Genomic DNA, 16,716 nt, shown 5'->3' on the forward strand with positions numbered 1-16,716 from the left:
GGTCATATTATCTACCCCAGGGTGGGAAGAGTAAATGAATTGTATATAAAGTAGTTAGAAAAGTGCCCCACTAGGGGCCGGCCCGGTGGCTCAGGCGGTTGGAGCTCCATGCTCCTAACTCCGAAGGCTGCAACAGCAACTGGACCTGGAGCTGAGCTGCACACAACTGAGATCGAAAGGACAACAACTTGACTTGGAAAAAGACCTGGAAGTACACACTGTTCCCCAGTAAAGTCCTGTTCCCCTTCCCCCCCAAAAAAAAGAATAAAAGAAAAGTGCCCCACTATAGTGGGCATTAAATAAACACAAGCAATTATGATTCAGCTACAACTTCCAAAGTCAGCAGAAATCACCATAAATGTGAACATCAGCAAGCCAAGTCAGCAGAGCCTGAAGGTCAGAGGGGAAAGTGGTTCCAAGAAGATTGGGGGTACTGCCGGCTCACCCCATCCTACGTGGAGAAGGAATAACAAATTAGTGTTACTTCCCTTGTCACTGGATTTCATCAAAAGCATCTCAAGCTGGCCACGGCTTGAGTGGACCAGTCCTTCTCACTGTCGACCTGACCCCAAGGCACCCAGCAGCACTTCCCTGGCATTCCTGGAAGGTCATCGCATTCTATAACAGAAGCCCCCACCCTCTCTGCCTTTGTGGTGATGAGTCAGTGCCCAGTTCCCTATTTCCTTCCTGAGTGAAAGTAGATGTGGGGAGTGAGCATCCCAGGCTGGGAAATAAAAGCTGTGGTCCACAGGGACTCGGACAAAGCTTTTGGAGACAGTGGGTGGACTTGTGTGGTCCAAGGAACTGATGGCACAGCAGCCGGGCTCCCTGGGTGAGGCTGGGTGGGGACTCTGGGATCTAGGGCAGGTGGGTAAGGGGATGGCTAGGTCTGGTTTCAGCTTGTCCAGGCTCTGAATTTGTTCTCTGCCCACTCAGAGGAGGAAGAGCAGATAACCAACAGCAACAGAATCTCCCCTCAAGCCTTTGGATTCCAACGGACCCCTGATTCCAAGACTTTCACAGGTACAAGAGGATTAGGGGACCAGGGGACAGATGACTGTTACCAGATTCCTGGGTCCTGGGGAAGTGCAGGCTCGGGGTCTGGGCTCCTGGGACTTGGAGAAGGTGGGGGCTGGGGCCCTGGCTCCTGGGTGCTGGAGGTGGAAGATAAGGGACAGGACGTCCCTGGGGCAGGCTGAGGGACACAGGCACGCTAGAACTGCCATCATTTTCTCCCTCAGGGTGTCTGGGACCGGGCCAGGTCCCCTTGGTGCTGCTGCTTTTCTCTTTCACAGTCTTCACTGGACTCCTGGTGGCCATCCTTGTTCAAGGTCAGGGGCAGGCCCTGAGGTCTGGGGCTTCCAGGGTTGGGGCTTTTGGCTACGGACATAGCCTTGGGTGGGAGAGGGGGACAATCCCGGAGGGAGGTGGGGCTGAAAGCCAGAACTTAAGTTACCGTCGGTTTCCCTGATCAGCTCTCTGGTGGCCTCTTCCATAGCCCCTCCCACCGCTGGTGCCGGGGAAGGGGGGAGAGGGGCAGAGGGATGAATGCTGGCTCCACCTCTCCTCCTGGTGTGGACTTCTCTGGACATCAAATTTCCTCATCTGTCACAGGATTAACCAAGACCTTGACCCTCAGAAACAATGTTCTCCACGGTCCAGTGTAGGGCATGACACAGAGTAGGTGTTTAATAATTGCAATTTGTTTTTTCCTTGGCATAGTCTCCAACATACCCAGGCCCCAGGGACTGGAGCCCTCGAAGCAGGAGGAGATTTACCAGGAACTGACCCAGCTGAAGTCTGGCCTGGGTGAGTGGCCGGAAGCCAGGGGCCACGGGCCTGGAAGGGTCTCCATGTGGTGTGACTCTGTTGGCATCATTCTTCTCTGCACCTTAGTTTTCTCATCTGTGAAATAGGAACACGAAATAAAAAGGATGATGGTACTTGATGCTCCCAGGGGGCCAGGCATACAGTAGGCACTACATTAAACCAGTCTCTTCTTCTGAGTTCTAAATCCCTGTTCCTCCCTGCCAGGGAGTGATGAGGGTCGGTATTTCTACATTCTCTGGGGGCTGAGAGGGAGTCATGGGAATTGGAGAGGGGAATGGTCCATGTGGCATGTGGAGTCAAGGAGGGTCCTGACCCTCAAGGGATTAGGGTGGACAGGTACAGGTTCAGGGGTGTCCGGAGCTGGGTCCCAGCCCTGACTCACCTTCCCTAACAGCTCGCCTCTGCCACCGGTGTCCTTGGGAATGGATCTTCTTCCAAGGAAACTGTTACTTCTTCTCCAGTTCCCAGAAGAACTGGCATCAGTCCGTCATTGCCTGCCAGGACGTGGAGGCTCAACTCGTGGTGATCAAAAGTGCAGAGGAGCAGGTACACCTGTCCTTTCGGGGGACCTGGCTTGGTCTGGAGCATGCACCTGACCACTGGCCAACTGGGGACCAGATGATGAGAGTGGATGTTCTGGGAGAGAAGCTGCTCACTCCACGTGGAACAGTGGGGCGGGGAAGGATACGCATGAAGAGACCCCGGCAATTTGTAAGGAGATACAAACAAGATCTGAACATGTGCGAGTGTTTTGGGGGACACCTAAAATATAAGTAAACCCCAGCGGTATCCTGGCAAATGTTTAACAATTAGCTCTTTGGGAGGCAAAAGCCCTGATTTGTATCGGTTGCCAGTTTCCCGGGTGTAAATTCTCCACCATGGCTGATTTCAAGCTGATATCATTCAATGCGGAGCTGCAAAGAGACGTGCATGAGCAGCTCTCACAAACTGGTTCGATCTAATTCCAGAACATTAATCTCAGGCATGAATGAATTAGTGAGGACATGCTTAGCACATGTAAAACCCATAACCATGTCATATTACCAAGTGTGTGTGATGAGAGACCAGTTATGTACATATATCTGCAAGTCAGAACAGCTGTGCTCATAGGATACAGATGTGAGGGAAACTCCGACATCCTGAGCGCACGTAGGGGCTCAGGATCTGGCAAACTAGAGGCTAAATGTCAGACTAAAGGATGGACTTCCTGCCAAAGGATGGGGAGATGCTGCGCCTGGGAAGTGGGGGGCCGAGCTCCCTCCTGACTTCTCTCCATCCACCAGACTTTCCTGCAGCTGCGGGTTCCCAAGGATGACCCCCGTACCTGGATAGGGCTCTCAGACCTGAAACATGAGGGGAAGTGGCATTGGGTGGACAACTCAACCCTGTCGAGCAGGTAAGTCTCAGGCAAAGGGGACCCTCTATCAAAGCTTCCTGACGTGAGCTTTACCTGGGGATCCTCCCCCACTGCCTGAGAGGGTTTAAGAGTCTGGGATTTTTCTGAGTTGGGAAGGTGGTCTCCACCTACTCCTCTGTCGATAGCATGCCAGGAGCCCCAGATTCCACCATCAGAACTGCAGGAGCAGCTTGCAGGCTGAGTGGGTGTTTTAAGATACAGCGTATGTTAGCAGACTATCTGAGATATGAGGTTCACCGAGCAGATTGCCATTGAAAAGATAGTTTGTTGCAGACACAGATTCTAAGAGAAGGAATACACATCACGGTGCAGGAGCGTCCCACGGGGAAGCACAGGTTGGTCAGGAAGAAGAGGGAGAGGAAGAACTGTGGGCAAGAGTCTTTATTGTGGTTTCAAGGGAACGAGTGGGCAAGGCAGTGTGAGGGGCCTTAGCATTGGCTCGTCTGAAAAACGTCAGTTACTCTCGGGCATAGGGGCTGCCCCTAGTTGTCTGGCGCTGGCCCTGGGGTGATCAGGGCAGGATCCTGAGTGTGAGAGCCTGATAACTAAGGTGGTTGGGGTGTGGGCTCTGGATGGTTGCTTTATGGTTGAAAAGCATGTCCCAGGGAGAAGGGCTTCTGCTCAAATTGTAGGGGCAGGAGGCCAAGGCGAGTTGACCCAGGCATGTCATCGGGCCGTCCAGAACAAGGCAAGCCCGTCATATGCGTGCAGGGCAGATGTGAAAGCATCAGGTTAACCGAAGCTGGAAACACAGTTAACACAGTGGGATCAGGGCTAACGTCTGGGTGGCCTTTGCAGCTTCAGCAAGTATTGGAACAATGGGGAACCTAACAGCCAAGGGGATGAAGATTGTGCAGAATTCAAGGGCGATGGCTGGAACGACTCCGGATGTGACAGAAGCAATCTCTGGGTCTGCAAAAGGCCCTCAGCTTCCTGCTCTGGTGATTGAAGGCTGGTTTCTGTCCTCACCCCTGCAACCCCAACCCCTCCTCTGCTGCATCTGCTGAATTTCACCCATGTTTACGCCATGTTCACCCATGGTCCTTCTCCTGGTCTGTGCATGCTGAGATGTCTACAAAAGCTCCGAGACTCTTCTGTGTCAGACTCCTCACCCTCTATGGGCTCAGCTATGTCCTTCCTCTGATGCTTCGAGGTTCCCCTTGGCTCAGAGATTGTAGTTCTAGAGACCTTGGAGCTCTTAAAAAAAAGATGAAGAAAAGAAAAACCAATAGGCTCAAAATGGAGTCGGTGGTGCTAAGCCCCATGTCAGCAAATCAAGACTTCTTTGCAGTTCCAGCCCCTCCCAGGAACGTGTGCTGTAACCTGTCCACCTGGAACTTCCTGGTGAGCACTAGTGAGGTCACGGGCTTGAGAAGACTCTGCCTTCTCCTAAGGGAAGGCGACCTTCCCTGGGATCATCCACTCTTTTCATTTCCTTGTTCCGTCCTCCTTCTGCCTATAAAAGCATGCATTTTGTCCAGCCTCTCAAAGCTCCTTGCTACTTGCCAGATGTGATGTTGCCTGATCCATGAGTCATTCAATAAAGGCAATGAGAGCTGCCAATTTACTCTACTGAGTTTTGTTTTTTAACAGAGCTACACAAAGTGACCAGAGCTACATAAAGGATACCATGGGGGCTCGATGGGGATCGTGTGTTTCATTGATCTACTCTCTCTGCCTTGAGAAGATCACATGGTTTTGGTGATCACGTCAGATCCCACAGGTTAAGGGCTGGGTCCTTCAAGACTGTCCCACCCTTCAGAGACCAATTGTAAGTCCAGGTTGTCACCTGGGCTTCTGACCAACCGGCTATAAATCAGAGGTTCCAATGACCCCCCCACCCCTGCCCTCCTTGGATTTGAGGAATTGGCTATAGTGTCTCACAGAACTCAGGGAAACACTTTACTTACTAGATTACCAGTTTATTGTAAAAGGATAGATCATGAACAGTGAGATGGAAGAGATATGGAGGAAAAGGTATGGGAAGGGTATGGAGCTTCTGTGCCCTCTCTGAGCACCACTCGCCCCTAATCTCCAAGTACTCACAACTTAGAAGGTGTTCAAATCCTGTCCTTTGGAGTTTTTGTGGAGGTTCATTACACAGGCATGATTGATTAACTCATTGGTTATTGGTGATTGAACTAAATCTGCAGCCCCTCTGGTTCTGAGACTTCAGTAGTAAGTCAGACACTTCTGTGGGTTCCTGGAAACGGCCGCTTATCAAATGAAGGAAGTTTTATCCCGGATTTTGCTTACTGACCATTTTTCTTGTGTTTATCTTTTTTTAAATGAAAAATTAGTGTTGAATAGACATATTTTATAATTGTAACATGAAGGGAACAAAAACAAATTGTGGAAGGATATAGACCATGTGGTGCCATTTGTTTAAAGCTTGCAGATGTGCAAAACAACCCAATATATTGTCTAAATGGATACATAGTGTTGACTGGCAAAAATAACTCTCCAGAAAATCCACCAAAAGAGCTGTTTATTCGGGAAAAGAAAAAGAAACAAAACTCACCACTGTCGCCCGGGAATGCACACCTCCAACCCAGGGCTCCAACTAGCTGCCCAAGTGAAAAATAACCCCGGTTCCAAGATGGCTATTCTATATATCTGCAAACCCCCCACCCCCACCCCTGGTAGTTACCACAAAGTCCAACAGGAAGTCAGGACCAGAGAGACAACAAGGGGCCTAGCTGCACCCATAGTCCTCCCATTTCTATGGTTAAGCATTTTAAGAAGCCGGTTCATTTTTATCAATAGTTGCAGTATATTTTAATATGATAAATATCAAGTTTGGGAGGGCAGTTGACTTGGGGGATGAGGAGAGAAATAAAGTGATTCGACCTTTACGGAATAAAGAAGTTTTAAGGTTATGCCGCAGGCTGCCTTTCTTCTGTGGTGGGTTTCTTTCCTGCGGGCTTCTTCTCAGCTGCTGGCTTCCTGGTAGCTGCAGCCTTTTTCCCACCAAAGGCTTCTTCTGCTTCGTAACGCCAACAGCCTTCTTTCCTTTCTTCTGTACCACTGGCTTCTTGCCTGGAGCCCCCTTCTCATCTGACTTGGCTTCTAGCACTGCTGCTGCTTTATCCTCCTGGAGCTGGTGGTTCTTGGCCTGGTGAAGAATGGGTTCCGGTGCATGGTCTTTGCATGTGGGTTTAGCGTCAACCCAAACGATTCTCAGGTTTTTCAGTGGATTCTTTTCAGGACTCTGCAGTGACTCTTCTTGTGTGGTGCTCGGTGGGCTCTTTGCATCTCTGGGATTTTCAAGATTCCACTAAGGTCTGTACTGAGTGTCTTGTGCATGGGAAGGTTGTAGTTACTCTTGAGGGAGGCAGCTTTACACCAACTGCCACACACATCATCTAAGTTGTGGAAAGCACTTTCAGCCCAAATGCAGAAATGGCACGCATGCCCACCAGGAGCAAGTTTCAAAGTGTTCAGTTTGCTTACATTAAGCCGAGTAATTCAAGGGATGTTTCTGAAGGCTTTGCAGTTGTCCTCATTATAGATGACACAAGGTACCCTGTATTGGAAGCGACAATGTTTTCCCATTTTGCCCTTGAGAGCTCTCATTTCCTAAGATGCATAGACATTTTTATTTATTTATTTTAAATTTTTATGGGGGAATATTGGGAACAGTACATTTCTCCAGGGCCCATCAGCTCCAAGCAGTTGTCTCTCAATCCAGCTGCGGAGGGTGCAGCTCACTGGCCCATGTGGGAATCCAACCAGCAACCCTGTTGTTCACAGACCGAGCTCCAACCAACTGAGCCACCCAGCGTCCCTGATTGATTTTTTTAAGGAGGGTGCAGCTCACAGTGGCCCATGCGGGGATCGAACCGGCTCTAACTAACTGAACTAACTGGCCACCCCGGTATTGACCTTTTGATGTCATTCCAGGTTTTAAGCTTTTTAAGGAGCAAAACAGCCTCCTTGGTCTTCCTGCAGCCTTCAACTTTACCTTCAACCACCAAAGGAAGTTCAGCAACTTCCTCAATACGATGACCTTTAGACATGACCAGCACTGGTTAAGGCCGAGGCGGCCAAGGCAGAGCAGATGGCATATCGCTTCTGTGCTGTGATCACTGCGGTGCCAATGGCGCCAGGTTGTGGTTGGTGCAAACATGAGGCCCCCATGACACACATTGCCAATGGCACCCCAGTCAGAACGCTGAGTCCCATCGCTTCGAACGCTGGGAATTCGAGCCACAGCTCTGCCAGGACCCCACGACTCAGCACTGGTTTGATGACCTGCTAATTCACTGACAGCACAGGGCTGCCTGTTGTTTTTGCGCAAGTTGGTGTGAACAAAGTTCACAATATCTGGCCGAATGGGAGCTTTGAACACAGCAGGAAAAGTGACATTTTTGCCAGATGATTCCCCCTTTTCGAATACACCGATATCAGTGAACGAGCACACGCCTGGCGGGGAGAGGAGACGCCACGCTCCCCTCAAGCCCATGGCTCCCACAGGAAAAGGCAGGACTGATTTACTTTTAAGAGGACCTGACGAATGTGAAGATGTCAAACCTTGAGAAAGCTGCTTGGAAGATGTGGCTTTTCATGGGCTTTTTTTCTGCATCCCTTTTTGCATGCATAATTTTTTCCATAATAAAAACAGCGAATCCAAAATTAACAGCAACAACCAAAGTGTAATATTCCGTTTGCACTGAGCTGGGTTCCCTGATGGGTAGTGAGCCTCCTGTCTCTGGAGAAAATAGAAGTCACGAAGTGGCCTTGGCCTTGGGGCTGAGTCCTGTGACTTTTGCCTTCTTCCCATATTAGTTCAAACCCCTTGTTCCCACTCTTCAAGTCCTTGTATGATCTGGCCCTAGCTGACACCCCAGCCCCAGACTACTGCCTGCGAATTCCTCTCTGTTTTTCTGAAAAGTCCCATTCCCTCTCCCCTCCCACTGTTTACAGGTGCTAATACCATGTTTGGAACACTCTTTCATCCACCCATCTCCTCCAGAATAATACTACTTCTCCAGGCATCACCTCCTCCAGGAAGCCTTCCCAGATTTTCTGGGCTGAATTAGAAGTCTCCAAGAGTCCTCATAGTGCCCCATGCTTCCTAGACTCATCACATGGTTTTAACATCCCTGGTCACTTGTTCCCCACCATTCTGCGCTCCCACCACCCCAAAAGGGTCTCCCTTCATTTTTATGGGCCAGGGCGAGGTTAGAGGTCTGTGGCCAGCCTCATGCCTGGAACCACCCTTCTCCTTTCATTTCCCCTTTCCTTTCCCCTGAGGCAAATTCTAGGCACGGGACATGGTGCTGGCAGCCTTCTGGTGACTCCCTAAGCTGGACAGCTCCCCCCACCCCAAGGTAACTTGGGCTCTAGGGATGATGTCTGACAATTAAGTTTGCGAACTTGTTGCAACAATGTTCCTAATGTTTTTTGATATCAGAGGGATTATTCATTATGAATTGCTACCAACTGGACAAGTAGTTGACCAAGTTTACTATTTGGAAGTGCTGAAAAACTGCGTGAAAAAGTTAGACAACCTGAACTTTTCACCAACAATTCATGGCTCTCGCATCATGACAGTGCACCAGCTCACACAACACTGTCTGTGAGGACGTTTTTAGCCAGTAAACAAATAACTGGATTAGAACACCCTCCCTACTCACCTGCTCTGGTCCCAATGACTTCTTTCTTTACTCAAAGATAAAGGAAATATTGAAAGGAAGACATTTTGATGACATTCCGGAATCGAGGGTCATATGACGACAGTTCTGATGGCCATTCCAGAAAATAGTTCCAAAATTGCTTTGAAGGATGGACTAGGCACTGACTTAGGTGCATAACTTCCCAAGGGGAGTACTTCAAAGGTGACCATAGTGATATTCAGCAATGAGGTATGTAGCACTTTTTCTAGGATGTTTGCGAACTTAATTGTCATACCTCCTATATACCATCTCTTCTTTTTTTATCTATCGATGGACACTTGGGTGGCTTCCTGTTTTGGGCTACTGAGAGTAATGGTGCAACGAACATACAGGTACATATACCTTTTAGTGTCATAAAAGTTGTGTTTTGTATTTCTTCAGATAAATACCCAGAAGTGGGATTGATGGGTCATATTGTAATTCCATTCTTAATTTGTTTGAAGAATCTGCATACTGTTTTTTATAGTGGCTGCACCAATTTGCAATCCCACCAACAGTGCATGAGAATTTCCTTTTCTCCACAGCCTCTCCAACACTTGTTGCTTGTTGATTTATTGATGACAGTCATTCTGACAGATGTGAAGTGATAGATCATTGTGGTTTTAATTTGCATTTTCTGATGATTAGTGACATTGAGCATTTTTTCATATGTCTGTTGGCCATCTGTATGTCCTCTTTGAAGAAATGTCTATTCAGGTCCTTTGCCCATTTTTTAATCAGATTGTTTGATTTTGTGTGTGTGTGTTAAGTTGTACGAATTCTTGGTACATTTTCGATATTAACACCTTATTAAATGTTTCATTGGTGAATACCTTCTCCCATTTGGTAGACTGTCTTTTCGTTTTGTTCATGGTTTCCCTCTCTGGACAAAAACTCTTTGGTTTGATGAAATCCTATTTGTTTATTTTTTCTTTTGTTTCCCTTGCCATAGTAGACATATCCAACAATTTTTTACTAAGGGTGATGTCAAACAATTTACGGCCTATGTTTTCTTCTAGGACTTTTATGGTTTGGGGTCTCATATTTAAGTTTTTAATCCATTTTGAGGTTTTTTTTGTATATGGTGTAAGAAAGTGATAATTTCATTCTTTTGCATGCATCTGTCCAGTTTTCCAAACACCGCTTGTTAAAGAGACTGTCTTTATCCCATTGTTTATTCCTGTTTCCTTTGTCACAGATTAATTGACTGTATAGGAGTGGGTCTATTTCTAGGTTCTCTACTCTGTCCATTGGCCTACATGTCTGTTTTTTTATGCCAGTACCATGCTGTTTTGATTACTATAGCTTTGTAGTATAGTTTGATATCAGCTAGCATGATACCTCCAACGTTGTTCATCTTTCTCAAGGTTGCTTTGGGTATTCAGGGTCGTTTGTCGTTCCATATACATTTTACAATGATTTATTCTAGCTCAGTGAAAACTGCCTTTGGTATTTTGATTGGGATTGCGTTGAATCTGTAGATTGCTTTGTGCATTATGGACATTTTAATGATGTTAATTCTTCCTATCCATGAGGACAGTACATCCTTTCATTTATTTGTATCTTCTTTGATGTCTTGTAGTTTTCCAGATACAGGTCTTTTGCCTCCTTGGTTAAATATATTTCTGTGTATTTTATTTTTTATGCAATTGTATGTAAATGGATTTTTTTTTCATTTCTCTTTCAGATAGTTTGTTATTGCTGTATAAAAATACATCCAATTTCCTAATATTAATTTTGTATCCTGCTGCCTTAGTGAATTCATTTATCAGTTCTAATAGCTTTTTGGCGAAATCTTTGGGGTTCTCTCTGTATATTATCATGTCATCTGCCAATAATAATAGTTTTAGTTCTTCCTTTCCAATGTGGATAACTTTTATTTCTTTTTCTTGTTTGATTGCTGTGGCTAGGACTTCCAATACTATGTTGAATAAAAGTGGTAAATGTGGGGGCCAGCCCGGTGGCTCAGGCGGTTAGAGCTCCATGCTCCTAACTTCGAAAGCTGCCGGTTCGATTCCCACATGGTCCAGTGGTCTCTCAACCACAAGGTTGCCAGTTCAACTCCTCGAGTCCCACAAGGGATGGTGGGCTCTGCCCCCTGCGACTAAGATTGAGCATGCACCTTGAGCTGAGCTGCCACTGAGCTCCCGGATGGCTCAGTTGGTTGGAGCGCATCCTCTCAACCACAAGGTTGCCCGTTCGACTCCCGCAAGGGATGGTGGGCTGTGACCCCTGCAACTAGAAATGGCAACTGGACCTGGAGCTGAGCTGCGCCCTCCACAACTAAGACTGAAAGAACAAAAACTTGAAGCTGAACGGCACCCTCCACAACTAAGATTGAAAGGATAACAACTTGACTTGGAAAAGTGGCCTGGAGGTACACAGTGTTCCCCAATAAAGTCCTGTAAAAATAAAAAAGTGGTAATTGTGGACATGTTGGTCTTGCTCCTGATCTTAAGGAAAACGTCTTTAGCTTTTCACCATTGAGTATGATGTTAGCTGTGGCTTTGTCATATATGACCTTTATAATGTTGAGGTATTTTCTCTATTTCCACTTTGCTGAGTGGTTTTCGCGTTTTTATTTTATTTTTATCATAAATGGATGCTGGATTTTATCAAATACTTTTTCTGCATCTATTGTTATAATCAGATTTTTATCCGTCATTTCATTTATGTGGTGTATCATGTTGATTGATTTGCAGACACTGATCCAAACTTGCACCCCAGGAATAAATCCCACTTGATCATGATGTATGATATTTTAATGTAATGTAATGTTGAATTTGGTTTGCTGATATTATGTTGAGGATATTTTGCATCTGTGTTCATCAGAGATATTGGCCTATAGTTTTTCTAAGTTCCTTCCTTCTTTGCTTCCTTCCTTCCTTCCTACCTTTGTAACGTCCTTGCCTGGTTTGGAATTAGGGTAATATTAGACTGGTAAAATTACCTTGGGAGCCTTCTCTTCCCTTCATTTTTTTTTTTTTAGAATAGTTTGAGAAGAATAGGTGTTAATTCTTTTTTGAATGTTTGATGAAATTCACCTGTGAAACCAAAGTCCAGGACTTTTGTTTGTTGGGATTTTTTGAACATTGATTTGATTTCATTAGTAGCTATTGGTCTGTTCAAACTGTCTGTTTCTTCTTCTTCTTCTTTTTCTTCTTCTTCTTCTTCTTCTTCTTCTTCTTCTTCTTCTTCTTCTTCTTCTTCTTCTTCATATTTTATTGGGGAAGGGGAACAGGACTTTATTGGGGAACAGTGTGTACTTCCAGGCCATTTTTCCAAGTCAAGTTGTTTGCCTTTCAATCTTAGTTGAGGAGGGCGCAGCTCAGCTCCAGGTCCAGTTGCCATTTCTAGTTTCAGGGGGCAGAGCCCACCATCTGTTGCAGGACTCAAGGAATTGAACTGGCAACCTTGTTGTTGAGAGCCCACTGGCCCATGTGGGAATCAAACCGGCAGCGTTCGGAGTTAGGAGCATGGAGCTGTAACCACCTGAACCACTGGGCCGGCCTTCCTTCTCCCTCTCCTTCTCCCTCTCCTTCAAGATTTTATTGGGGAAGGAGAACAGGACTTTATTGGGGAACAGTGATTTTATTGGGGCAGGGGAACAGGACTTTATTGGGGAACAGTGTGTACTTCCAGGATTTTTTCCAAGTCAGCCTGTTGTCCTTTCAATCTTAGTTGTGGAGGGCACAGCTCAGCTCTAGGTTCAGTTGCCGTTGTTAGTTGCAGGCGGCTCAGCTCACCATCCCTTGCGGGAATCCAGGAGTCGAACTGGCAACCTCGTGGTTGAGAAGACGCGCTCCAACCAACTGAGCCATCTGGCCACCCAGGAGCTCAGCGGCAGCTCATTGACTTCATTCTAGTTGCTGAGGGCGCAGCTCGCTGGCCATGTGGGAATCGAACTGGCAGTCCCATTGCCCAGAGCTCGCGCTTGAACCAACTGAGCCACCCGACCACCCTGTCTGTTTCTTCTTGATTCAGTCTTGGAAGACTGTATGTTTTTAGGAATGTATCCATTTCATCCAGATTCTCTAATTTGTTGGCATAGAATTGTTTGTAGTATTTTCTTGTAATACTTTGTATTTTTGTGGTGGCAATTGTCACTTCTCTTTCATTTCTGATTTTAGTTATTTGGATCCTCTGTTTTGTTTCTTCATGAGTCTGGTTAAAGATTTATCCATTAAAAAAAATTTTTTCTAACAACCAGCTGTTGGATTCATTGATCTTTTTAGACTCTATGTCATTTATGAGGTAGGACAATTAAGTTTGCAAACTCACCCTAGAAAAGTACTATATACCTCATTGCTGAATATCACTATGGTCACCTTCAAAGTACTTCCCTTGGGAAGCTATGCACCGATGCCAGCGCCTAGTGCACCCTTCAAAGCAATTTTGGAACTCTTTTCTGGAATGGCCATCAGAGCTGTCGTTGTATTACCCTTGATGTCTTGAATGTCATCAAAATGTCTTCCTCTAAATATTTCCTTTATCTTTGGGTAAAGGAAGGAGTCATTGGGGGCCAGAGCAGGTCAGTAGGGAGGGTGTTCCAATTGAGTTGTTTATTTACTCCCTCACAGACAGTGCCGTGTGAGCTGGTGCATTGTTGTGATGCAAGAGCCATGAATTGTTGATGAAATTTCAGGTCGTCTCACTTTTTATGCAGCCTTTTCTGCTCTTCCAAATAGTACAGTTGGTTAACTGTTTGCACAGTCAGTAGAAATTCATAATGAATAATCCCTCTGATATAAAAAATGGTTAGCAACATCATTGCAACTAGTTCGCGAACTTAATTGTTTGACATATTTCTGCTCTGATCTTTGTATTTCCTTCCTTCTACTCACTTTGGGTTTTGTTTCTTCTTCTTTTTCTAGTTCTTTTAGGTGTAAGGTTAGATTCTTTATTTGAGATTTTTCTTGTTTCTTGAGGTAGGCCTGTATTTCTATGAACTTCCTTCTTAGAAATGCTTTGGCTGTGTCCCATAGAGTTTGTTTATTGTATTTTTATTTTCATTCATCTCAAGATGTCTTTTGATTCCTTCTTTGATCATATTGTTCAACCCCTTCAATGTTTAGTAGCATGTGATTTAGCCTGTAAATGTTTGTGTGGTTTTCAATTTTCTTCTAGCAATTTATTTCTAGTTTCATACCATTGTGTTCAGAGAAGATGCTTGATATGATCTTAATCTTCGTAAATTTGTGGAGGCATGTTCTACGCCTAACCTGTGGTCTATCCTGGAAAATGTTGCATGTGCACTTGAAAGGAATGTATGTTTTTCTTCTTTGGGATGAAATATTCTCAAAATATCAATTTAAATACATCAGGTTTAAGGTGTCATTTAAGGTCGCTGTGTCCTTGATTTTCTATCTGGATGATCTATCTATTAATGTCAACGGGGTGTTAAAGTCCCTTCCATACTGCATTAATGTCGATCTCTCTCTTGCTGTCTGTCAAAATTTGCTTTATGTGTTTAGGTACCTCTATGTCGGGTGTGTAATTGTTTACAATGGTAATATCCTCTTGTTGGATTGACCCCTTTATCATTATGAAATGTCTTTGACTTTTGTAATAGCCTTTGTTTTAAAGTCTATTTTGTCTGCTTTAAGTATTGACACCTCAGATTTTTTCATTTTCATTTGCACAAAACATCTTTTTCCATCCCTTTACTTTCAGTCTCCGTGCGTCTTTTGACCTCAAGTGTGTCTCTTGTAGACATCATATTTCTGGGTCTTGTTTTCTTATCCACTCAGCCACCTTATGTTTTTTAATTAGAGAATTTAATCCATTTACATTTAAGTAATTGTTGATAGATATGTAGTTATTGCCATTTTATTATTCATATTTTTTATCTTTAGACTTTTTTCTTCTTAAGAAGTCCGTTTACATGTCTTGTAATAGTGATTTAGTGGTGATGAACTCCTTTAGCGTTTTCTTGTCTGAGAAGCTCTTTATCTGTCCTTCGATTTTAAATGATAGCCTTTTGGGGTACAGTAATCTTCATTGCTGGTCCTTGCTTTTCATTGTTTAAAGATTTCCTGCCAATCCCCTCTGGCCTGCAAAGTGCCCGTTAAGAAATCAGCTGAGGATCTTATGGGAACTCCCTTGTAGGTAACTAATTGCTCTTCTCTGACTACTTTTTTTTAAATTTAAAGTTTATCGGGGTGACAATTGTTAGTAAAGTTACATAGATTTCAGGTGTACAATTCTGTATTACATCATCTATAAATTCCATTGTGTGTTAACCACCCAGAGTCAGTTTTCCTTCCATCACCATATATTTGATCCCCTTTACCCTCATCTACCACCCCCCTCCCCCCTTATCCTCCGGTAACCACTAAACTATTGTCTGACTACTCTTAAGATTCTCTTTTTGTCTTTGACATTTGTCATTTTAATTATGATGTGCTTTAGTATGGGCCTGCTTGGGTTCATCTTGTTTGGGACTCTCTGAGTTTCCTGGGCTTGTGTATGTGTTTCTCTTCCAGGTTAGAGAAGTTTTCAGTCATTATTTCTTTAAACATGTTTCAATTCATTGCTCTCTCTTTTCTCCTTCTATGATCTGAATGTTTGTACAGAGGTCCCTTAAACTATCCTAATTTTCTAAAATTATTTTTTTCTGTTTGCTGTTGTGATTGGGTGTTTTCACTTTCTTGTCTTGCAAATTGCTGATTTGTTCCTCTGCTTCATCTAATGTACTTTTGGTTCCATCTAATATATTCTTCATTTCAGTTATAGTATTCTTAATTTCTGACTGGTTCTTTTAAATGTTTTCTATCCTTATTTTTATGCTTTCTATCTCTTTGTTAAAGTTCTCACTGAGTTCATCTATTCTTCCCCTAAGTTCATTGAGCATCTTTATAACCAGTGTTTTGAACTTTGTATCAGGCAGCTTGCTTGTCTCCATTTTATTTATTTATTTATTTATTTGTTTGTTTGTTTGTTTGTTTGTTTTCTGGAAGGTTGTCCTTTTCTTTCATTTGGGACATGTTTCTCTGTCTCCTCATTTTGGTGGCCTCACTGTGTTGTTTCTATGTGGTAGGTAGATCTGCTAGGTCTCCCAGTCTTGGCAGATTGGCTAATGTAGTAGGTGTCCTATGGGCCTCCGTAGCACCATCTCCTCGGTCACTTGAATTGGGTGCTCCAAGGGTGTCCCTTGTGTGGGTTGTGTGTGCACTCCTATTGTAGTTGAACTTTGATTGCTGTTGCAATGTCTGTGGGAGTGATGGATGCACAGGCTGACTCATAGAGAAGACTACAGCAGATGAAATATTGTGCATGGATTGACCCTACAGAGCAGGACTTGCTGTAGTGGAGCTCTGGTTCCTGCCAAGTTCACCCTTTAGGTGTGTCATTTGTGGAGCTGGTTGGGTGGTGATCTGATGTGTTCTGAAGCCAGCCACAGGGTGTGTTGGTTCTGGGGCCTCTTGGGAGGGGCTCTGGTGCAGGCCAAGGTTAGTCACTGTCTGTCCCTAACCTGGGTCACCTGGTAGGAGCTACAAAATGATCTGTAAATGCAGGCCACCTGTGCTGGGCTTGGAGCCACCTGGAAGAGGCTCATCTGCAAACCAAGCCTGGCTGCCACTAGTGCCAGTCTTGGAGCCACTTAGCAAGTTTTATGGGGCATGCCAAGGCCAGCTGCTGCTTGTTTGGGGTTTGTGAACATTTGACAGATCTTAGGAAAGTTTGAAGCATGAGCTGAAACAGGCCATTTGTGCGGAACAGCTGATGCAGAGGTTCAGGCATGAGATTTGGGTAGGGTGGGGTCTCAGGGAATCACCAGGGCAGAACAAATGGCGTTAATGGGTTATATAA

General features: G+C 45.0%; 1 protein-coding gene and 1 pseudogene across 1 annotated transcript; one reads left to right on the forward strand and one right to left on the reverse strand.

Moving 5' to 3' along the window:
* Nucleotides 1-681: 681 nt before the first annotated feature.
* LOC141572685 (CD209 antigen-like protein 2) lies at nucleotides 682-4,810 on the forward strand. The gene is made up of 7 exons (XM_074337739.2): nucleotides 682-832; nucleotides 937-1,023; nucleotides 1,242-1,331; nucleotides 1,723-1,809; nucleotides 2,225-2,376; nucleotides 3,114-3,226; nucleotides 4,046-4,810. Exons 1-7 carry the CDS (start codon nucleotides 808-810, stop codon nucleotides 4,194-4,196), a joined length of 705 nt encoding a protein of 234 aa, XP_074193840.2. The 5' UTR covers nucleotides 682-807; the 3' UTR covers nucleotides 4,197-4,810.
* Nucleotides 4,811-6,123: 1,313 nt separating this feature from the next.
* LOC141572851 (large ribosomal subunit protein uL4-like) lies at nucleotides 6,124-7,815 on the reverse strand (annotated as a pseudogene).
* Nucleotides 7,816-16,716: the final 8,901 nt, after the last annotated feature.

Source organism: Rhinolophus sinicus, chromosome 15 (assembly GCF_057876585.1).
Source record: "Rhinolophus sinicus isolate RSI-liver-muscle chromosome 15, RSI-T2T, whole genome shotgun sequence".
Taxonomy (NCBI): domain Eukaryota; kingdom Metazoa; phylum Chordata; class Mammalia; order Chiroptera; family Rhinolophidae; genus Rhinolophus; species Rhinolophus sinicus.